Source organism: Lichenostomus cassidix, chromosome 3 (assembly GCF_008360975.1).
Source record: "Lichenostomus cassidix isolate B80296 chromosome 3, HeHo_3.0, whole genome shotgun sequence".
Classification (NCBI taxonomy): Eukaryota; Metazoa; Chordata; class Aves; order Passeriformes; family Meliphagidae; genus Lichenostomus; species Lichenostomus cassidix.
In genome coordinates, this window is record NC_139483.1 from 83,613,295 (window position 1) to 83,636,188 (window position 22,894).

At 41.6% G+C, this 22,894-nt stretch overlaps 1 protein-coding gene and 2 long non-coding RNA genes across 6 annotated transcripts in view; 2 read left to right on the forward strand and 1 right to left on the reverse strand.

Annotated features, from left to right (window-relative positions):
• The window catches only part of LOC146440135 (uncharacterized), a 15,079-nt gene extending 8,395 nt beyond the window's left edge, over positions 1-6,684 (forward strand). Inside the window, exon 3 of the long non-coding RNA XR_014851045.1 lies at positions 5,434-6,684. This is a non-coding gene — a long non-coding RNA (uncharacterized LOC146440135). The remainder of the gene's footprint in view (positions 1-5,433) is intronic.
• A 152-nt stretch (positions 6,685-6,836) lies between these two features.
• Positions 6,837-11,955, forward strand: LOC146440136 (uncharacterized). The gene is made up of 2 exons (XR_014851047.1): positions 6,837-7,426; positions 9,347-11,955. It is a non-coding gene; the product is annotated as an uncharacterized LOC146440136 (long non-coding RNA).
• Positions 11,956-14,857: 2,902 nt separating this feature from the next.
• Positions 14,858-22,664, reverse strand: SDHAF4 (succinate dehydrogenase complex assembly factor 4). 4 transcript variants are annotated; one of them, XR_014851043.1, is made up of 5 exons: positions 22,323-22,663; positions 19,812-19,964; positions 17,679-17,876; positions 17,034-17,109; positions 14,858-15,154 (listed from the first exon to the last, which is right to left on the reverse strand). XR_014851043.1 is itself a non-coding variant. In XM_085056544.1 (4 exons), exons 1-3 carry the CDS (start codon positions 22,360-22,362, stop codon positions 17,054-17,056), a joined length of 249 nt encoding a protein of 82 aa, XP_084912670.1. In that variant the 5' UTR covers positions 22,363-22,664; the 3' UTR covers positions 14,858-15,154; positions 17,034-17,053. The 4 variants fall into 4 exon arrangements, 2 of the variants coding, with proteins under 2 accessions (XP_084912670.1, XP_084912669.1); XR_014851044.1 differs by lacking the exon at positions 17,034-17,109; XM_085056544.1 differs by lacking the exon at positions 17,679-17,876 and having other exon boundaries at positions 22,323-22,664.
• Between the last annotated feature and the right edge of the window lie 230 nt (positions 22,665-22,894).

The following is a 22,894-nucleotide window of genomic DNA, read 5'->3' on the forward strand; positions in this document are numbered from 1 at the left end:
CTACACCCTGCTCATTTCTTGTGCACAAGGGGTCTCAATTAATCAGATCAGTTGCAGGAATGACCTGGAACATGCAGAGCATTGAAATAAGGTATCCCACATAACACATGAATACTTTGTGTGTCAGCATAATTTAGAGCTCTGTTTGAATGTTGTTGCAACACCACACATTTAATAATAGTCTAGTGCTAGGTAGAACATAATTACTCGCTCTCTAAAGGACAAGTTGTAATAAGCAATGTTGTCCTTACAACTCTGATGACTGAGATCATCTCTGAATCTTCAGTTCATATGACACACCCAAGTTTAGTCATTATCTCTGTGTATTCTTACTATTATAATCTGATAGGACTTGAATATCCATGCATAGAGCATTCATATCCATGACACCTCTTTAATGCCAGATAAGACTTTTGGTATTCTCTTTACTTAGAGAATAGTAGCAGGTTAGCCTTAGCAGGAGGCTCTTAATAAGTGAATTGACAATAGTTAAGCTTAAAATAATATGATAGTATATTTTAAGTTATATCAATTAATTTAAATTTATAGTTATAACAAACCTTAGATCCTACCAAACTACAAAAGTTCTTAAATTCTGATAATCATGCAGTTATGTAAAATGCCATCCCTTTGACACATTATTCCATAGAAATTCTAATTGGAATGCCAAAATAGACTGCTGAAGTCCTTCAACTCACTCAGGGGAGAACTGTAATGATAGTATGGCTTTTAGCCAATGGAAAAATGCAAACCAAATATTTGTTTAAATTGCATCTGATGGAAAGGTATTGTTGGACAGGTGTCTTCCTCTGCTATTTCTATGGGAGGTGTTTTTTAGTTTGACTGCACTTGGATGTTAATAAACATTTTATTTAATTTCTAGTTTGGGGTTGTTTTCTGTGAAATCTCTCAAGATCAGCAGTAATTATGGTTTTTCTGTGTCCCTGAAAAGTCAAAACACTGCAAGCAATTCACAGTTTCCTCTGGTTTTAGCTGAATTTCACTGCCTGAGCCTCAGATAACCAAGTGGCAAATTTCCCCGGGTGTCACTCCAGTAGTGGCATTTATCCATGTCAGTATTTTACAAGTTCCTTATATTCTTGGTGACTTTCTCCCTTTGCATTTCAATAGTTAAAGACAAGACTTCATGTCCTTTGGAGACATGACAGATTAACTAAGCTCTTTAGGTGGCTCTCTAATTTCAGGGTGAGTTGCATGACATTGACAGTGTAATTTAAAACTACAATTCTGAGCTTTTTCATCTCTTTTTTTTTTTCCTAGCACACATTTCCATAAGCTACTTGTATCATATGAAAGGAAAGAAAAAATATATTCCTATGGCTTTTTTTTTTACTTAAGATCTAACTCACCAATTGAATCAGCCTCCCTTCTGCACCTTACAATAGTGTAACCAGGCAGATTTGTCAACACATGTAATGTGGGTTTTCTTGTACTTTCTTGTGATCTGTCTGGTGGCTGTAGTCAGAGATAGTATATATGTCTGGATGAAATGGGTATAATCCAATACAGGTAGACCCAGATCTGGTTTTGACCAAGTCATTCCACCTCCAAGGGCTTAGTTTCCCCATGAATATGATGAACATGATGTACTGGTCTGCCTTTAATGTGATACCAGATTTACAGAGGTGAAATGCTGCTAAATAACATTTTATCATCAAGTCCTGCATCCCTGGAGCTTGGATTAAGGTAAAGGCATTTGCCTGGTGGTCATTTGTTCTTTCTGAAATATCTATCTGCTTTGCATTTATTTATAGAAGATGGCATGGATTTTGAGGTTCAAGGAAACACTTGCTTCCTGCACTTGAGAGCAGCTTCCTTACTTTGTTGACCCTTTACAGCCTTAAGATGTCTTAGCTACAGGAGAGTTTCTAGCATGACTCATCCTGGAATCGAAGCTCCCAAGAATATTCATCAGGGGAGCAGAATTGAAAAGTAAAGAGGTTTTCCCACTTCTGACTCCGTTTCTGGCTGAGGTTGAATACCCCATGTGTCTTAGATTCCATATCTCTTAAGCTGAAGACTCTTCTTAGGAGTTCTTGCCTCTGAAAAAAACAGGGTGAAGACTGAAGAGCCTGCTGAGCTGCTCTCCAGCCAAGAGGTGCCCAGTGGGTGGGTACCAGTTGGGCTTGAAAATGCATGCGCTAGGTGCTCTATATGCTTTGCTTTAGCTGTGGGGCTTATACAGGTACAGCCTTCTGTTTTACTCCTAAAGCTGCCATTTTTTATCTGTGGTCAAAACAAGAGTAGTATTTTCTGCTATGGAATAGGTCCTTTTAAGTAAACTAAAAATAGAGAGTAAATATTTTTAAATTATTTTCATTTTTGTTAATACAAATTTGGGTCAAGGAAAACATTTAAAAATATATCTGATGAAATATTCATGGTTGGCAAAATTTGAAGCTTTGCTATTAGTGAATGATTGCTGTGAGGAGTCCTTTTCCTTTAAATTTTCAAAGATAAAGAATATCCACAGATTAAATTTGTTTAAATTGTACTTGTAGCATAGACACTATGAAAAAAATGTTGTTATTACAAAAGCAAATAATTTGATAGTAAATTGGAATGAAGAAGAAATGGGATTTCTCCTCCTTCAAATAACGTGATTTTAATGTTAATGAAACCTTGACCAAAAAAAATTTCCTGGAAGGGTAAAAACTGAAAAAAACTATCAAGCATTACAAAAAAGAACCACTTTAAAGTGGCTAAAAGAGCCTAGGGTGATGCACAAGCACTGAGTTTTATTCTGGTCACACACAGATGTACATGCTCTGAGCAAGGTGTGTAAGACCTGATGAAGTCCGCAGATGCTGTAGGCAGTCTGAATGTGACACACATGGTTTAGTGTGTTAAAATCTGAGGGTTAGCTGATTTTTTCAAGAGGTGACTTGCCCAAGGACAGCATGTGTTTGTTTTCTCCTCAGTCTAACCAAGAGATGCAGCTTATTGGTTTCCTCCCGTGTTTCTCTCGCCCTCTGTGGCCTTTAGTGGAGCCCACTTGCATAGCTTTTTCTGACATGTGCCCCTGTGCTGTATGAAATAGGCTGCAGATATTGACTGGTAGGGAGTCTGAGAAGCAGAATCCTTTCACAAACAGATTGACCTTCACCTGGCTGAACAGTGTTATCTCAAATTTTGTTTAGATGTCTCTAGTTGTGCAAATTGTTATTGATGTTAAGTATGCTGGGATGTTTGTGTTCATCATTGATTCTTTTCAGGTATTTCAGCTTGCATTGTCTTGTATGTGCAATGAAAATAATCCTTTCTTCTTACTGTAAGGGTTTAAGTGAATAATTTCTCCAAAATTCTTCTGATACCTGTCTCATCTTTGAGGAAGAGAACAGAGACATGTTGATGTAGCAAAGAATGCACACAAAGAATGTCAGCAGCCTGGACTGCAGAATGGGACTTCAGGTCTTTGCTCTGGTGCTTTCTCAGGCTATATACAGCATACACAGTTCTCTGCCTTTAAAAATATCTCAGATTAGCATCCAGGAATATTATATTAATACCTGTACATTTTGGAGAGGTAACATATGTGAATATATAATATTTGAGTTGATTCTTACTCAAGAACTATGTATGGGGTATGTGCACAAGAATATTTCCAAAGAATTTTTTTAATTACTATTGTCCTCTGCAGGCTCTAATTCCTTACTCCATACAGTAGCTGGCATTCTCTCTCTCCCCACCCCGCCACCATCAGCCAGCTAAAATAAATTCATTCACATAAACAAACTTCATTGAAGTCTTGTTTTTCTAGTTCTTAAAGACACTTCAGCCACAACTGATGTGGTTTAGTTCATATGACACAGCCTCTGAGCACTCTTGACCACAAAAACTGAGAGAACGTTGATTACTGATTATTAGGCTCCATGTATTTTCCAAATTCTTCCCATTGTTTCCTGATGATGCAAGGGAAGCATTCTGTGCCAGTTCTGTGACCATTGCAGAACAGCAATGCAGACTACAAGTAGAAGAGCAAACGCCATGAGGTACAGAACCTGCACAAGCCTCAACTGGATGAGAAGAGTAAGAAATAACGGGCCAGGGATTGGTTTTTAATGCCAGGGATACAGCAAACTGTGCATACCTAAGGAGAAATCAAGAATGACACAGTCCTCCATCCTGTTGTTTTTGCATGTGCAACTAGAAGGCAGGAAACAGATCACAGAAATTAGATATTGTTCACATTAGAATTTCAAGAGAAACTAAAAGTCATAAAATTGGATAGGCAAAAGCAAGGATTCACCTATGACTGTAAATTTTGAAAACAGAACTAAGCAAAAGACTGATATACTCAGAGATTTCTCCACTGAGAAATATAACTGCATCTGGCAGCATTTCAAATTTTCTTCTCCCACTACTCTAAGCGCATAATGATGTTATTACAAGTGAGAAATACCCAACTTGCCTTCTTGTGGCTTCAGCTGAATATTTTCAGTGAGGAAAAAATACATCTTTATTCACACTGGATTCAGTCTCACATACATAAAGTCACTAGAAATGTACAGCTGTTCAGGTCTCTCTTAAATTTACCCTCTAAATTACTTTCTTTAATGATGTTTATCTTTTTATTAACTATCTTTTCCCACTTAGGAAACACTACAGGTCCACTTGACTAATTACAGCATTAAAACAACCAACTGTTCGAAAGAGTTTCAAAGGAGCAGCTGATCAAATGGTCCTGAAATGATTTCCAAAATTTATACCTTTTGTCTAGTCCTGTCTCTAGACAATTTATTTTGTGTACAAGACGTAGAACTGCTTGAGAACACAGGGTCTGAAAGAGAATTGTATTGAAAAACTATATAGATTTAAAAGATAAACTATCAGACCATGGTAAGAGAGAACAGAAGACTGAAACAAAAAATTGTCCCACTGATGTTCCACAATGTCTTCTACGAGAGGACTTCTACCCAAAGCACTTGGTGATACCTTTGTCAGATGAAGGATGCTGGCCTAGCTGAATTTTGGGCATAGCTCTAGCAGACATTATCAGTTCTGTTACAGTTTAGTGTATTCCACCAGGATTCCTCTTTTTTAGCTACAAAAATAGGCATTTGCTAAACAATGTCTCAGAGGTGGTGAAGAGACATTAGTATTTGCCTTTTAAACTAGTCTTGTTCTGCCTGTAACTTTTTCAGTTTTAAAATTCTATAATGTGTTTATAAACTTCAGAAGAAAATTTCACTGTGTACTTTTACTACATGAAATATTTCATTATGATTGTTATCTATGAAGTTTTGATGCATTGGGAAATGGTTTCATAAAGTGCCAACCTCCCACGCATGGACGAAGTCTGAAAATGATTCTGTATTAGGGGGGTGTGTATATATCTATATATGTGAATAAGGATGTGTAAATGTATGTAGATATTCATGTTCTGGAAAGAGCTACCATTTTTCTTTTCAGCTCTGCATGGGAGGCAGTTTCCTTCCATGGAGAGGAACAACACTCATCTATTGACCAGAGAGAACCACGTGACTGGTACTCAGCAGGAAATGCCAGGAGTCCAGACTGCTGCCTATGTAGTGTCTGAGAGGACAGCAGGGGTTTAGCAGCCTGCAGAGCCCATCTGCCCTGAGAGGACAAAGCTGGGATGCTGTTAAGCAAGCTTGTGGGTTATCCTGCATCTACATGGGGCAGCAGGAAAGCCAGGTGACACACACACTCTGCAGCTGCTTTGGTTTGCCCAGCCTGAAGCCAAGGAAATTAGGGAAAAGAGCTGAAAGCACTGGGAGTGAGGCAATGGGAAAGGATGATGAATTTGGGATTGGATAAAGCAGAGAGGGTGTGTGAGCGGGGTCTGTGACAGCTACATGCTGGGTCACACTGTCCATTCCTTACTCAGCTGACTGCCTTCCCACAAAACTTGCTCTTGCTCTGTGCCAGCAGGGAAGCACTGCAGTGTGTTCTACTTCTCATGGACTAAGGAAAAAGCTCTACATGCCAATCAGTGTCAACAAATTACCAAGGCATCAGTAGTCAGGTTCCAACACACTGAACCCTTCCCAGAATCTACAGTAAATCCAGGTCTCTTGTCCTTGAGTTTAGGAAAGCAGCATATTCATGCTAAAACTGCTTCTGATAAGAGTAACTTCCTTGGAGACAGCCTAACTTTTAAAATCCAAAACTAAAAATGGGCAATGACACAGGCTTAAGGAATTCTTTGTTGTGTGTCCAGGACAGTACAACATCCAGACCACTTCTGAAGTTTTACAAATATGTGTCTGGCTGTTGAAGTACAGCAGATAGAAAGGGTTCTGCAGACTACAAAGTAAAATTTGGGTTGCTATTCCCAAATTAGGTTGTGTGAGAATTTCCTACAGATGAGTCAGCTCAAAATGTTAAAAGGATTTCTTGCCAAATTCCTGTGTGCCCACTCATTATCTATTCCATACCTTACCATTTCTGTCCCAGCAATCAGGAGATGATGAAGCAAGCGCCATAATACATTAGTTTTCTCCCAAAGGCCAGAAGGAACTGTTCTTTCCTCTGGACAGAGATAACAAACCAACACCTTGTTTTCCAGTGCCACTGTGGTCTAAATGAATGCCAGCACCATAATTAATGCTGCCTTGCCATCAATCCTGTTTCAACACCAGCACTGCAGGATTTGCTGCAACAAGGAAAAGGCTATAATAAAAGATCAGTTGGATGTTACAGTGACTTTGACATACTGGAATGGATGGAAAGGCTCCAGAAATAGAGACCTGTTTTCTGGGCCTCAGGGTCCAGGTTAAGTGCAGGCCTGGTGCAGTTCATGTGGAGAAGCCCACTTCTGCCTCCCCTCCCCTCCCCTCCCCTCCCCTCCCCTCCGAGGGGAGAATGAGCACACTAGTGGTCGCCTCATTCTCCAGCCATCCTTATTTCAATAATATGACAAAGTGAAAATACTTATTCTTTCCTTGCACTCCGGCGCTGTTTTGCTTTCTGGCTTCCTTTGAAGCACCACAGTAGCTGCATGAATCCTGCACTGAGCATTCCGTGCTTTCCCCTCACACAGAGTTTGTGGAGCCCAGCAGGCCTCTGTGATATACCCAGTATTATCCACAGCTCTCTATAAACGGTTTTATAGGAAGGACCATCTGGTGGTCAGCTGCCCAAATGCACATTTGCTGCCTTCTGCACCTGTTCAGTGTCATTCGGCCTCTCCCTGACAGGTGCTTTCCCATCAGAGGTCTTCCTGAGCAAGGGGACAAAAGGATGCAGCACATTTCCTGAAACAGTGGTGGGTACAGACACTTTTTTGAGATTTCTGTTCTCAAGGAGGAATAAATCCCAGCTTACCTTCAGAGTGGAGATGACAATAGGATCAGAAGGCAGCCACCTGGCTCTCTGAGCCCTTTTACTCAAACCTCTCTGCCATTTCAGAGGTGGTTTTGATGCCCACAGTCATTCACAGGTGAGCCTACAATGTACCTACCAGTCAAATGTGTACTACTTTAGCATGGGGTTTCTCTGTGCAAACTAAGACATCAAACCGTGAAAGCTTGTGTGGGGACTGTCCTGACATACCAGAATGTCCTGAGTTGACAAACAGGACAAGAGCCACGTGCTCTGAAAAAAGCTAAATAATGTAACCTAACTGCAAAGTCACCTTCACCAAATAGACCTTGAAATGAGTTAGGGTTTATGTCTAAAACTTTCAGGGAGACTGGTGCTACTTCTTAGAGACATCTCTTTCTCCCTCTGTGCATCTCTGACTTCCCACAAAAGCTAGATTTTAACAGAATAATGAACTTACATTTGAGAGTCAAATGCAACTGGAGAAGTTATCTTTCTTGACTGTCAATAAGATCTTCACAAATAAAAATGCCCCATATTATCAAAAGATTTCCTTCAAAGAAAGGAAGCAGAGGGAGAAATACCTGAAATTTGTGATTAATTTTATTAAGTGTCCTGTTACTACTACAGAGAAACTAAGGGTAGCATCTATTGAAAAAATACTTCAAGGATGGCAAAAAGTAAAGGTGAAATTAAATAACATGCGGTTTAATAATAAAAGAGCTGTAGCTGTCATTATCAGGCAAAAAAACCCCAAACAAACAACAAAAAAACCCAAACCAAAAACATCCCCAAAAGCAGGGAGAACGAAACAACATGCCTGCCATATCAAACAACTACCTGTCATTATACTGCAGTCCTGTCTCAAGAAAATAATCTGGGAAAAAATCTGTCTGAAAATCACACACACATACCATAGAACTTTTAAGTGAAAGCCCTGGGGTAAAAATAATCTAAAAGCAGGATATTACCTGAGCTAAGCAGCACTTGCTTGACTGTCTTCTAAGATGTGAAATTTTCCCCAGCTTTCAAATGGTAACTGGACACACACCATCCTTTGTTCTTTAACCTCTCACGAGGAAGTCACACAGACTAAAGGTTTGCTGAGCAAATATAGGATTTTTCTTAGTCTGCCAGTTTTATTTTGATATTGGCTCCCTCTCAGCAGCACATCAGATAAGACAGCTTAGTTGTTAGCTTGATTCACTTCACCCTTATTAGGGAAAAAATCCCAAGTAATTTGTAGGTTAGTGATACTTCTTGTCACCCATGTATAAGTATATTCAGTGTTGCCCTCCTGGTTGTATCATGCTGTAGGCATTTGCTTGGGAGGTGGATAGGCAGAAGGAATTTAAAGTCCTAGGTTCAGCCTTTTTCCTTTCATTTTAAGGCAAGGTAAGTCCCTTTTACAAGGTGTGTAAGAGCTGGCCCTGGACATCCCCTTCCCTGCCAGCAGCGTTTGGGAATGGCGCAGGCAGCAAAAGCACTGCAGATACTGTTGCCTCACTGCAACCCTCCTCTGAGGAAGGGAATAGTTCACACCTCATGTTCAAGACACCCTGGCTTCCCTTGTCACCACCAGGGAGCTGACACCTAATGCATCTCGCTTAGGACAGCTGTTTAAGCAGCCTTTAAAGTCAATGGGGAAGATGCCCTTAGAAGACCTCCATTCACCATCTGTAATGACAAACTCATCTCCCCATACTGAGACAGACTACCTTTTAGAGGCATCTCCAGCATTGTAACTAGGAAGGAAGCACAGATGGCTACATAAGTCGCTTAAGTTTAAAACAGTTGATTAGGAGAGAGTTCCAGTGTACGCTATAGTTCAGTATCTGGCTTCTAGAACTAACCTGACGACCATTGCATAGCTCACCTGACTTTGTCAGAGGCTAACATTGGAGAATTACACCTGTTTTGATGGGCCACATATGTCAGCTTTAATATAAATTAATGTATTAAGTAAGGACCTTAAAGAGCTGCTCTGAACACTCTCGCCCTAAAAATGGCAACATTAAAATATGTGATTTTTTTACAGGCACAAGACTGTGGCTGACTGGGAGATTTAATGCCCGGAGAATGCATGTCAAAGACTTTGCTGCTGTAAGCTTTAATTGGCACTTCTGATGTTATTTGAGGGGGGAAAAATCCATTTTCACAGCAAAAATGCAGAGATGCCGGGTGTTTGTAAATACATATGGTCAAAGTCATTCAGCAGCTTGGTTTCCAAAGGATGGGAGGCCAATATCTGCGCTGCCCCCACACTTCAAAAGTCAGTGAGTAACTCCAGCCTGTTCTGAAAAGGTGTGAAGGAGAGACATTAAGAGAATTAAGCCCTTGAAAGCTTTCTGGAAATCAGTGGCTGGGAAAGAGGTCCAAGTAATTCCTCTCAGGAGGAACTCCATCGCAGGGGAAAAAGATGGGCAGAAAGATGCCCTGTCTCTGGCCTGATGGAGATAATATCAATCAACACAGGAACACAGAGAAAGATGCTCAGTCTGCAGGAGGTATAAGACATTTGTAGGAAACAGGACTTCATTAGTTCCACCCCTTACAGCACTCATTTTAAATAGAGCTCTTTTCTCACGATTTGCCATTTTGTAACTAAGATTCAGTTTCTACTGGGACACCCTTTCTGCAACAGAAGTGTTGGGGAAGATGACTACCCCCAAACAAGTGGCAGTTACTGAGTTGGAAGAGGGAGCACAGCCATATCCACATTAGAATGTAGCCTGCACATCTTAGCTGGTCTGACATGAAACACCAACCACCAGCTAAGCAGAGGTATTTTATATTGCATTTTACAAAAGCAAGAACATGATCACAAATGTGCATGATTTTGATCTCCATCAGTACATGGAAACACATCTCAAATAATTTCCTTATACTCTGATATACTTTATGCTATGTTATTGACTCATGAACAATTACAAAAAATACAGAACTACCAAATCTGCTTCTCTTATAAATAAATGCAGTTTTCCTCCTTTTCCTGACATTTCAGACAAGATGGCGTGGTGCTTTTTCAATAAGAATACCAAAATAAGGGTCATAGAAAGGCATGTATTATATCTATCACTACAGATCACTGGAATTTGTCATCATTTATTGCAGTCAACAAATAAGGTTGTCATGGTTTGACCTTGGCCAAATGCCAGGGACCTATGACATCTGCTCTCTCCACTCTCCTACCACACCTGGGCAGAGGAGAGGAAAAGAAGTTAACACACAAAGGGCTCAGGAGTCGAGATAAACTGGGAGAAGATGCACTGAGGGCAAAACAGGCTGAATTTAAAGTTGGAAAGTGATTTATTGATAACAGAGTCAGAGGATAAATGAAAAGTAAAATAAAGCCTTCAAAGACTGTTTCTCTGCTCAGCCCCCTCCCTCCTCCCCACCAGCACAGGGGGACAGGGTATGGGGATTTGGTCAGTCCATCACTGAGATCTTCCACTGCTCAGGGAGAGGAGTTGTCCTCTGCGTTGCCATGGGGTCCCTCCCACGGGAGGCAGCTCCCTGCAAACTCCTCCAGCGTGGGTCTACTTTCACCAGCAGCAGCCTGCCCAAACCTGCAGCAATGTGAACCTCCTCCCACAAGCAGACAGTCCTCCCAAAACTACCACAATGTGGGGTCCCTCGTCCACGGGGTGCAGACCTTCAAGGCCAGGCTGCTCCATCTTGGGAGCAAGACCTCTCTCTCCACTGGGACTCCCACTGGAACACAGCCTCCTCCAGGCATCCACCCACTCTGGCATGGGCACCTCCCCACGGGCTGTAGGTGAATCTCTGCAACCCCTGTGGACTCCATAGGCTGCAGGGGGACAACCTGCTTCACCATGGTCTTCACCATGGCTAGCAGAAGATTGTCAGCTCCGGTGCCTGGAGCACCTCCTCCTCCACCTTCTCCACTGACCTTGGTGTCTGCGTGTTGTTTTCCCTCACATATTCTCACCTCCTCCACCTCCTTCTCTGGCTAAAAAGAAGTGTGTGCACCCATTGTTTTGATTTCATCTTAAATATGCTATCACAGAGGCATAACTAACATATCTAATTGGCCCAGGCTTGGCCAGCGACATGTCCGTCATCATCAGAGCCGTGACAGTTTGGCTCTGCTGGACATGATGAAAGCTTCAGAAGCTTCACGCAGGAGGCATTTTTGTGCTCTCCCCACTAGCAAAAACTGGGCCAAGCAAAACCAACACAGTAAAGATTTATAACTACATTCTATGGTCCTTTAGAAACATACGCTTCCATCACAGATAATTTACCATGATTTTATGTTGTATCTTGTGTTTTAACTTAGTAAAATCAACAATTAAATACATACTTTCCAAACAAGGCAATATATAGCAAATATTTAACTGTAAATTGGAATGTCATGTATTTTGTAATAAAGTAATTACGGAGTAATTCCTTCAAACAAAAAAGGCTTCATAATTTTAATAATGTACCAAATGTATCTATGCCAAGTAGCAGAAACAAATCAAAGAGACAACCCACAGCAGAAACATACAGATTTTTAATACATAAAACAGAGCAGCAAGGATCCTGCAATACTGCAAGAATTTGCTTACACACAGACAAGAAGTTTCCTTTGTCTCCCAGAAAGTTAACAGAAAATGGATACAACCCCTGCTGTTTTTTACTGTTTATACTAAAAAAAAAAACTACTAAAAAAAATTCAATCAGTATTTATGATAAAAACGTATCTATGGCTAATCTAATAGCTAATGCCACAAGCCAGTTTCTTACCCTAATGTTAACTTCCAGTGAATTGCTAATAGTAATTATCTGGGAAGAGCAGGAAGACAGCTCCAAAAACATGCTGAAGTGCTACTTTCCTAACTGCAGACACTGCAGGAAAACAAAGAGAAATGATAATTTATACCCAACAGTATCATTGTATCATTTGTTACATTCAAACCATGATTGCTTTTGACAGGTACCACAAGACATTTTGCAGCATCATAGGATTTTGTGTTTAATTATTGCTGGGCTCCTTTTTTGGTAAATGTGAGATTGCCAGACAATGTAAGAGGACCCCTTGGCATTCACTCTTTGGCTCTTACACTTTATTTTGCCCAAATGTTCAGTTTCCTGTGTCTTATTGATACATTCCATAAGCGAGGTAAGCAAATACTTGGTGGTTACTGGCAGCAGCCTGGGAGGTGGTAAAAAAGGCCTGAAGTTGCTCAAGACTGAAGTGGTATCCTCTATTTCCCATGCACCAATTCCTTGTCAGCTATTTATAACAGCCTTTTTATTTTAGGAAGAATTTCTTCAATGAAAGGGCTGTGAAGCTTAATACAGGCTGCCCGGGAAGTGGTTGAGTCACCATCCCTGGAGGTATTTCAAAGATGTGTAAATGTGGCACTCAGGAACATGGTTTAGTGGCAGACTTGGCAGTCCTGGGTTAACGGTTGGACTTGATGATCTTAGAGGTCTTTTTCAACCTAAATTATTCTGCAATTCTGTTTTTTGAAGAAAAACAAAATCCCCGCCTTCATGAGACACTGTTCTATTGGAAGAGATGAGAGTGCTCTCAGACCTCCCAGATTTATCTTCCAAATCCAGGTATTTCATGGACACTGGCAGGGACTGCCTAGGACCTGCCTGAGCTCCGACAGGAAGGACTGTTTGTGGCTCTGATAGCAGCAGTCATCACCTGCATGAAAGAAGACAAGCAGGGGCCTAGACAGCACTTGGGTCAGCCCTTAATCACAAAGCTGAGGGAGACTGAAGATAACCAAATGAAATACAAATGATGGAAAAGCAAGTCCAGTTCCTTGTATGCTAAATCAAAACAGCATAATTCTGATTCCAGGGAGGAGTGCAGCTGCAGTCAGTGCTAAAGAAAGCAGTTAGATTTGAAAATCAGGAATGCCAAGAAGTGGAACGAGGTAAACATTTCACGAAGTGTGTGCTGGGAAGGGTAAAACCTGGTATGAGAAGATAATGAAGTCATGCAACAATGCATGGAGAAGATTTAGAATAAAAAAATAAAATAACTGCAGTATTTTACCGCCTCTTCATGAATTAAGATGTTAGGCCTATTAATGATGACGCAGAAAAGGCAGAAGCTTCCAATTAAAATTTCCATTTCCTATTTGAAAAGGTGGTGTATTGTGTGACAAAGTATCTTCCAACCCACCAGCAAAGTGAAAAGGCAAAACATTACTTGAAATAAGTATTTTAACAAACAGCATATATTAAAGATAGCTGACCCAGCCTACCTTTAGGTAACTGAAAATGTCAACAGATTTTGGGAAGATCTGTCACACTACAGAAGGGAAACTATAATGAGTTAGATATAAATACAAACCAATTTTCCAATATCCAAATAATGCTGCAGAATTTAAAGGTTCAAAATATAATTACAGCTAGTTAACACCATTTATGAGAAACAGACTTTCAATAATTTCGTTTTGCTCATCACTTTTGTTGGGAATCATCACAGCGAGACAAACATCCAAACTCACAACCAGAGCAAGACTATGTCCATAACATACACACTGGATACACAAACTGTCAAATTTCAATGAGGAGCTCCCCCACTGGCTGCCAGACGGAGTTTTAGGGAAGCTGCACAGATTTGTGACAGGACCAACTCAATTCAATGCTCTAGTTCAACCACGCAAAGGCAAAGCTGGGCAAAGCCCACATAGAGCCAGAGTAACGCAAAACCCACACCATTTTCTGATTCTGTGACTAGAAAAGACCCATTTGTTCAGGCTATCAAAAAGTACTTGCACAGAAGTAAGAGCACATGTTCACACATTTCAATAATGACAACTTACTCTCATTAGTAAGTACCCACACAAGTGGTAGATTTGCACTCTACTACTACTCCAGTTCTTAGAGCTAGGAAAGTTCTTGAATGAAGAACTGAGCTCAGTCTGACTGAAAGATGTTTAGATTGATGCAAGACAACTTAGTTTTAAGACCTGTGATATTAGATCGTCTAACACAGTTTGACCATAAGGTTTCAGAAAGTAATGCTGTATTTTTCCCAAGCAGCATTTAGCCCATGTGAAAAATGGCACCTCCACTTACAAAAGAAAATGCTATAAATAGCATGAAGAAGACAGTTAATAAAGAACAGTGTTCTAGCATTGCAAATAGAGTGCCTCTACACTACTTTCAATCAAGAGGTGACCCTCTCCAAATTAAGCCTCCGTTTCCATTGTGCTATTTACAGTCCTCAGAGACAAGACCATCCTTTCCCAACAAACAGGAAAAAAACACCCAACCCACTGCAATGGGGACAGAGGGGAAGGTTCTTGAGTAAAGGGGCTTTTACCAGGGAACCACTGTATGGAATCAGCAACCTACTGATCTCCTCAGAGTTGGTTCTATTTCTGATGAACGGCATCCAGGTGCATGAAGTGCAAAGCTCTTTCAACATTTTTACACCACCATGTAGATCTTTAAGTTCATAAATAAATACAAGCCCTTATACATTTCAATAAGCTCCTGACTACCAATTTCACACCGCTATACTTGCATTGGTACTAGCACAGTGTAAATAGCATTAAAAGTCAGGCAGACATTGAGCCACTAACAGCTGTATCATCTGAGCTGCAGCATTGTGTTTATTTACATTGTGTTGCTCAGAAAATTCACCCCAAGAATGGCAGAAACAAGAAGCTCCACAACAAATCCAGGTGAAATTTTCTCTGTGCATTATATTTTTCAACAACCAGAAATATTTTATTAGCAATACAGATAATTAAATATTAAAAATCTATACAACGTCCTTTTCTCTCCCAGTCTCCAAAACGCGTAGGTTCAGGGCCTCTAGGTCCACCCCTCTCTTTTGTAGTAGGATTGATTCCATCAGGAAATTCTAAAATAACAGGAAAAGTTCATTAAAATTTCTATACTGTTGACAGATATAAAGATGTCACCATTTATGTTTTCCTTTTAGTTGCAACTTCAAATACATAATTCTTTTTTGTTTTGAAAGGCAACCTTGAGTTAAACATTTCTCAGAGTCCTACAAAAGTAATTTCAGGTTTTTTGACTACAATCAGCAATATGTATGATCATATTCAGTTATGCAAATACAGAGGCAAGTCAATGTCCAGAGGCATTGAAGCACCACAGTTTCTCAAATCAGAACTTAGATCATTCAGGTATGCTGTACTTACTAAAACTCCAGGTCAGTTTGTTTAGGTCTCTAATTTTTAGCATTCTGTTTTAATTTTAGCTTGAATTTTAGTCAATATTTTATTAGTCTCATATTTAAAACATCGAGGTTGAATGGCTGACCCATCCAAGCTGGCCTTGAACACTTCCAGGATGGGACATCCACAGCTTCACTGGGCAGCCTGTTCTAGTGTGTCACCACCCTCTCAGTAAAGAATTGCTTCCTAACATCTAATCCACACCTGCCCTCTTTCAGTTGAAAACCATTGTTCCTTGTCTTGTCACTATCTGCTTGTATGAAAATTCCCTCCCACTCCCTCCATTTTATAAACCCCCTTACGGGACTAAGCTCCCTTCAGGCATCAGAATGCCACAATCTGACCTTTCCAAAGTCTTCACCAGGTTGAACAACCCTAGCTCTCAGCCTATTTTTGTTGGAGAGATGCTCTAGCCCTCTGATGATCTTTGTGTCCCTCCTCTGGACCCATTCAAACAGGTTCATGCCCTTCAGCTGAGGACCCCACAGCTGGATGCAGCACTCCAGGTGGGGTCTCACGAGGGCAGAGTAGAGGGGGAGAATCACCCCCTTAACCTGCTGGCCACGCTGCTTTTGATGCAGCCCAGCATTCGGCTGGTTTTCTGGGCTGCAATCACACACTGCCGGATCATGTCCAGCTTTTCATCCAATCCCCTACTCTGCGACAAAAGAGAATCACACTGCCAGCTCATGCTACTTTTCTTAAACACAACAGAGCTTTCTGCACCTCAGCCAACATTCTTACACTACTCAGTGCACCTTTACTAAAGGCCATCTCCTAAGAATAGTTAACTCAGGCCACCAAGCCACGAAGTACTTGTGGGCACAGCACCACCCTAGGCTGAGTCTCATCCTGCACTAGACTGTGGGGCTCCCAGAAACTCGCAGTACCCACATGCCCCTTGCCATGCTGATTCTCCAGAGCTTTCTGTATATACACAACTTGGGACTCCTTCAGTCATAACCCTAACTCAGCCCTGGTGTAAGCAATGAGGTGCAGGGTTGAAAATGAGAAAAGACAACAACAGAAATTCTGGACAGCGGACAAAAAGACAAGTGATGGAGGGAAACTCATGCAGCTACAGGCCATAGAGGATGACATACCGGCATGCCTGTTTCACAACTGATGCAGACCAGGAAAAGAAATGTCAGTATTTAAGCACCTCTGGCAGTACAAGGAGTGCAAATGCACCTAGTATTATTTTGCACATGTCAGCATCCCAATATCAAAGTACTACTGATGTGCTGACAGTGGATGCAGATGCTCAAAAGATTTCTCCACAACAGCTACAGAGCAGTGGGAATACCAACATTCAGCTTCAACTCTTAAGTCTTTTCCTAATAACACAACAGTATGCAAACTATCGCTGGTGTTACATGTAAAAAAATATATAGGTGCAACTAAAGAAAACTTAAGTCTTGCTCCAAACCTTGAATGCCTAAGCAAAGAACAAAAGATGTTAATTACACATTTTACATGAAGCAGTGATGGCACTGATTTTCCTGAGAATAAAAAGACGAGAATTAAACAGCTGCTTACACAGTGACTCCAAATGGGAGTTAGTTCTCAAGTGAGCCACAATCTGAAATTGCATGCAATCCTTTTGGAGATGATTCTATAATACAAGAATCATGACACTGTAATGCAATAATATAATGACAAACTTGTGGAGAAATTTGTGAAAGAAGGAGAAGCGTAAGTAGGTTTTCACCATGATGCAGCTTTCCCAGTGGCTGTGGTGGCCTCAGGGAAATGCATGCTGGAGTTGGAGGCCTTTTTTTAGCACTACTGCACAAAAAATGCCATTTTACCCTGTATGAAAAGAGGTGACTTCTGTGGAAGAGTCTCGGGATTTTGGATATGAAATTAAGGATTCTAAGGTGGAAGAACAAGATCAGTTTCTCAAATTAATTTCAGGAATGATTCATCTTTATGCTGCTATCATTCAACTCTGGTGGCCTTATGGAAATAAGTAAGGGGCACATCCTCATGGACTGAACTATGCTTGGCACTTGTTTGGATGTTGAATACGGAGCCTTTGAGGGATATGACAGTTATACTACTTTTTAATTTTCTGGAGATGGGTGGCAATGCTCTGGTGAAACAGTATCACATCCAGTTCTGGAAACTTATTTTATCCAAGTTTATCCAAGGAGACTACAACCCAAGAACTGAAGCAATTACCAGCTCTGTACAGAAGGGCTCATTAATGCGTTTGAAGGATTTCATGAAGTACTGTCTACAGATGAAGGAAATTCTGCATCCAATGGGCACTCTGCTGCCTTCCTTTTGGAGACTATAGATCAGTCTGTATTTCTTTTCCCCAGGATGTTACTGCTTTCAGACCTGGCTTCCTGTTTACATGGTAAGGCAGAACATATTCTGTGTGTAGAAAAATGAGAAGAAAATATTTTATCAACCTGTTCATGTTTAATTCATGAAGATTTATGTTGGGCAGAAGAAACCTGTGTTCAATTTGTTGCAAATAATTTAGTTATTCTTTTCATTGCCTCTTTGTAAGTTCTTGTATCATAAATACTTGTTTTTAAAAATATAAAAATAAAAAACACAGACCCACCCAGACTACTGTGTTCAGCTGTGGAGCCCCCAACACAAAAAGGATGTGGACCTGTTGGAACATGTCCAGAGAAGGCCACTAAGACAATCACAGGACTGAAGCACCTCTCCAATTAATACAGACTGAGAGAATATGGAGAGAATTGGACATCTTCAGCCTGGAGGAGAGAAGGCTCTGGGTAGACCTTTTAGCAGCCTTCCAATACCTGCAGAAGGCCTATAAAAAGCCTGGAGAGGGACTTTTTACGAGGGCATGTGTGGCTAGCACAGGCTTTTCCCATGAGAAATTTTCTTGTGTTTTATAAATAAAGATAAAGTTTGGATGTTGTTGGAACAGTGTCCCAGAACTTGGGCAGTGCAGGCCTGGCCAATCAGGCCTGGGGGAAGGCTTCTGACTGACCAATCTGGGTGACTTTTGAGAACTCTATATATGTGATGAAATCAAAACAATAAAGGTCATTCCTTCTTGCCACTGAGAACTGGTGCTTTCATTACTCTGCTAGCTGCTCAACAGCGACAGGCATGTAGTGACAGGACAAGGGGGAATGGCTTTAAAATGAAAAAGGGTAGGTTTAGATTAGCTATTAGGAAGAAATTTTTTACTGTGAGGGTGGTGAGGCACTGGAACAAGTTCTTCAGAGAGGCTGTGGATGCCCCATCCCTGGAAATGTTCAAGTCCAGGCAGAACAGGGCTTTGAGCAGCCTGGTCTAGTGGAAGGTGTCTCTGCCCATGGCAGGAGGGTTGGAACTTGATGATCTTTAAGAGCCTTTCCAACCCAAACCATTCGATGGTTCTGTGATTTTTCAGTCATTTTGTCACCTGAATATTTATAGTAATCTATTGATATACTAAAAAGCTTGTCCTAGAGACCTCAAAATAGACAAACATGGGTTATTGCTACTGATGAACTGTAGCAGAACATAACACCATGGTGAGTTATACAAAGCATGACTATCACTTTTAGTTAAGTGAAGATGCCTAATGAAAAAGAAGAGAGATTCTTTCTCCCATCTGAAACAAAGGGTATGTTCCTATTTAGTTCAGCAGTGATGCATCTGTGCCTCAATCTTGTCAGGTTCTCTACGTGCATTCCCACTGAGGTCACCAGAACACAATATGAATACCAGTTTGCTAGGTCTGCCCAGGCCCCACCAAGCTGCTCAGTAAACTCAGTACCGTTTCTTTTCAAAACACTACCTGCAAAATTAAGAAATGCTGGCCATGAAACACAGCATGAATTGGAAATATTTTGTGGACTAAAAAACAGGCCTTTTGAATAATACAAAGTAGCTGGTGCCCTGGTGAGTTAACTAGCACCATTTACAGCTGTACTATTATAGACCAATACCAGTTATGTTTCTCTGAATCATGCAATGGTTTGTGGTGGAAGATGCCTTCTGCATGCACTTGTCCCCAGCCCTGCTCAAGGCAGGACTGGTACCAGGTCAGGACAGCCAGGCAAAATTGCCCATCTCCAAGAGCAGAGGAATCCCAGGTTCTCTGGGTGACTTGTTACAATGTTTGACCACGGCTGTTCTTAAGACTTCTTCCCTGGTGCACCATTTGCTCTGACTTGTGCCCAGTACTCTGCCTCTCTGGAGTTTTTTTCAGAATCAGCAAGCTTAGAAAAGGATTCAAAAGAGTGCTGAATGCCTGTCATCTTCCTAAACTGACATCAGCATAGCATCTCACAGTCTTGCTTTAAAACACAGCTTTCAATTTTGTAAAATATGACTTACTTTCCAGGGGTTCCTTCTCCATACTGGACTCTTCTGGTTCATCAAACCGACCTACAGGTAACTTTGGTTTCTTAAGTGGCTGCTTGGCAGGTTCAGATCTTCCTCCTGGCTTAGAGCTGGAGCTGCGCCACAAGTGGCAAAGAAATGATGGATCTATCAAGCAAAAAGACACGTGTAGTATAAATGTAGGAGCTCAACACTGAGTAACTCTGTGATTGCCCAGAGCACCACTGAAAAAAAACCTAGTTCAGGAATGAGGGAGTGGAGGACAGGAAAACAAAAAATTATTTAACATTCAACTCATGAACACCTACAAAATCAGCACAGATAATCATTTTTGGCCCTAGAAACATATGTAAGAAAAACTGTGTTGGTTGTGCAACTCAGTTCACATAAACAGTGTATTTTAAACTACTTGAGCTTATCTTTGCTGTTACTTTCTTGTATTTTAGATTCTTAAATAGTAATTATGCTAGCATAGACCAGTACATTATGTTTTCTGGGAGAAATCCTAACCTCCTCCAAGAAACCTCCTAATTTCCAGGTCTTAGCACATTTCCAGCAGCTTTTTAGTCAGAAAACCCTTCTGCTTTCCCAGAGGAAAGTTAAAAAAAATAAAACGTTGTTCCCTTAGTAACAGGTTTTCCAGAATGTCGGCAGAGGATAGTTGGGTTTCCCTTAAGATGGTAAAATAATTCAGCTTGTAGTCAAAAGCAGGAAAACATTGAGCACGTTTAAGTTCAGTTATGCAACTGCATGCAAATGCTTTCATTAAAAGCATTAACTTTTTTCCTTTAAAGTCCTACTAACTTTGGTTAAAGTCCTACTTTGAAGTCCTACTAACTAATTTTGGTTATAAAGCTAAATGTCTACAGTAAGCATGAACTATCCACTAAAAATATTTTGGCTAAGGACATGTACTTAAAGCAGCTCTGACATTTCTTTAGAAGGAAGATTCAAACAAAAATCCTCCCTGTACCAGCTGGGTGCAAAGGATCTGAAAGAACTGCTATTCTTGATGAGGAGAGTGAATGAGGAAACCTTCTCAAGCAGTGTCAGTTTGACTCACCTAAATATACACCAACCAACAACCCACCTGTATTCCCAGAATCGGCATACTCATTCATTTTAAAATACCACAGCTTTAATATCAAACCCTACAGCCACATAAACTGTATTATGTCTGCCAACTGCTGCCAATGCCCCAAAGGAGTAATTCTTTTTAAGCATGACACAGCAAACTATCAACAGTAGAGGATCTAATCTGTTGCAAACATTGGGTCTTTCTACTCCTGCCAAGCTTCTTGTCATTATTCAGTAAGCTAAAAGAGAAGCTAGCTAGAAAATTAAATTATAGCTGGTATTCTAGTCCAAATTCAAATAAAAGTCAGATTAAGGTACTGGTGCGAAACTGATTATCTCAGTCACCACAGAACAGGCAAAATCCATTTTCCTTGATGGATTTGCTTGATATTCTTGACCAAGATGCACTCTTCTCGACAGAGAAGTGACAAAAGTTCAACATTAAATATTTCTGGAAAATATATGAGCTATCAACTTCATCAGTAAACCACATTTTGCAAACTGATCTTTGATTCCCTCTTTATTTACAGGCTGTCACAAAGCCCTCCCATTTATTAATTACATAATTGAACTTGAAAAGCAGTTGAAAATCCCAAGCTTTTGAAGCTGCTGCACTGCAATATCCCACCTTTTGATGTGGCGCACAGACTGTGATTTATGGTACCAAAGCCATCCGTGCAGTGGGAGCTGGGCACACATCGGGCTGCTCTGAGGCTTAAAACATCAGCCACATCTTGCCATGAACCTGACAGCCGAACAGAGCACAAACACCTAACGATTTGTTAACAGCTCTTCCATTAACATACAGCATGCTGGTTTGTTTGAGAAGTACTGTACCACTGCATCACAAAAGCTCAGCGTTTGACAGAGCGGGAAGTACGCTGAACAGCCCAAGCTGAGGCCTGTGGGACAGGCTGTTATCCATAAACAAACCACCTGCATTTCCTCAGGTGAACGGCACAGACCAGTAACTTCCAGCACCACAGCACGTTCCCTGCAGCTATTCTACATACGTTAAACCACTGTTTAACACTTTACTGCCCTTAAAAAGTATGCAGCAACGACAGGGCAAGAAAGCCTCCGCAATAACAGATACACCCGACAGCAGCAGGTTTGCAATACAGGGGAGAATATGAATATCGGGGTTGGGGGGAGGAAGGGAAGGCAGGAAGAGCAGAGAAGCTGCAGGGCAATGGAAGGTGTGGGGAAGCTGCGGAAGCCCTCGGCCGCAGAGCTCGGCGGGCTGAGCAGACGGGCCAACACCCCTCACCGCCGCCATCATGGCACTCTCCAGCCCCCAGCCCCGGCGGCGCCCGCCCTCTGCCCTCGCTCGTCACTCGCGGCGGCAGGAAGGGCAAGGGAACCGGGAGCCCCTCTGCGGCACAGCCCTGCCCCTCCGGGCCCTCCCGCCCTCCGCCCGCCTCTTACTCGCTGCGCCGGGCGCGCCGCGCAGCAGCCGCAGAGCCATGGTCGGGACGGAGCCTGCGGGGCGGGCAGCAGCGGCGCGCAGGCGCCCAAGGCGGCGGCGGCTCCAGCCGGGGCGGGCGGCGAACGCGCCCTGGTTCAGAGCTGCTTCGGCGGCCCGATAACTGCCCCGAGCCCCGGGCTGCTCCCTGGCTCCGCTAAACAGAGGCGAACGGCGCCTGGGGAGCCGCGGTCCCGCTGAAGGCAGCTACGGGCTCGCAGAGGTGCTCGAGAAATAGGCCGTCGCTCTTCTCTCCACCCCTCGCCAAACCTGGAGCATAAGTCATCTTCTTTCTTCTATGCACTCAACAGTTTAGCACTGCAAGAACCCATTTCCCCCTAGTGTGTAGTGCAGTCAAGCTCGGGTTTTGGGTTTGTTGGTTTTTTTGTTGTTTTTTTTTTTTAATAATAAAAATATGTACATTGTTCAAACAATAAACAAAGGCCGCTTAGGATATGAAGCAACTCTGGCTGATACGGTAGAGATGTACAGACAGTGTTTGTCCTTTTAGACAGCATCTTTCTAGTTTCCGAGT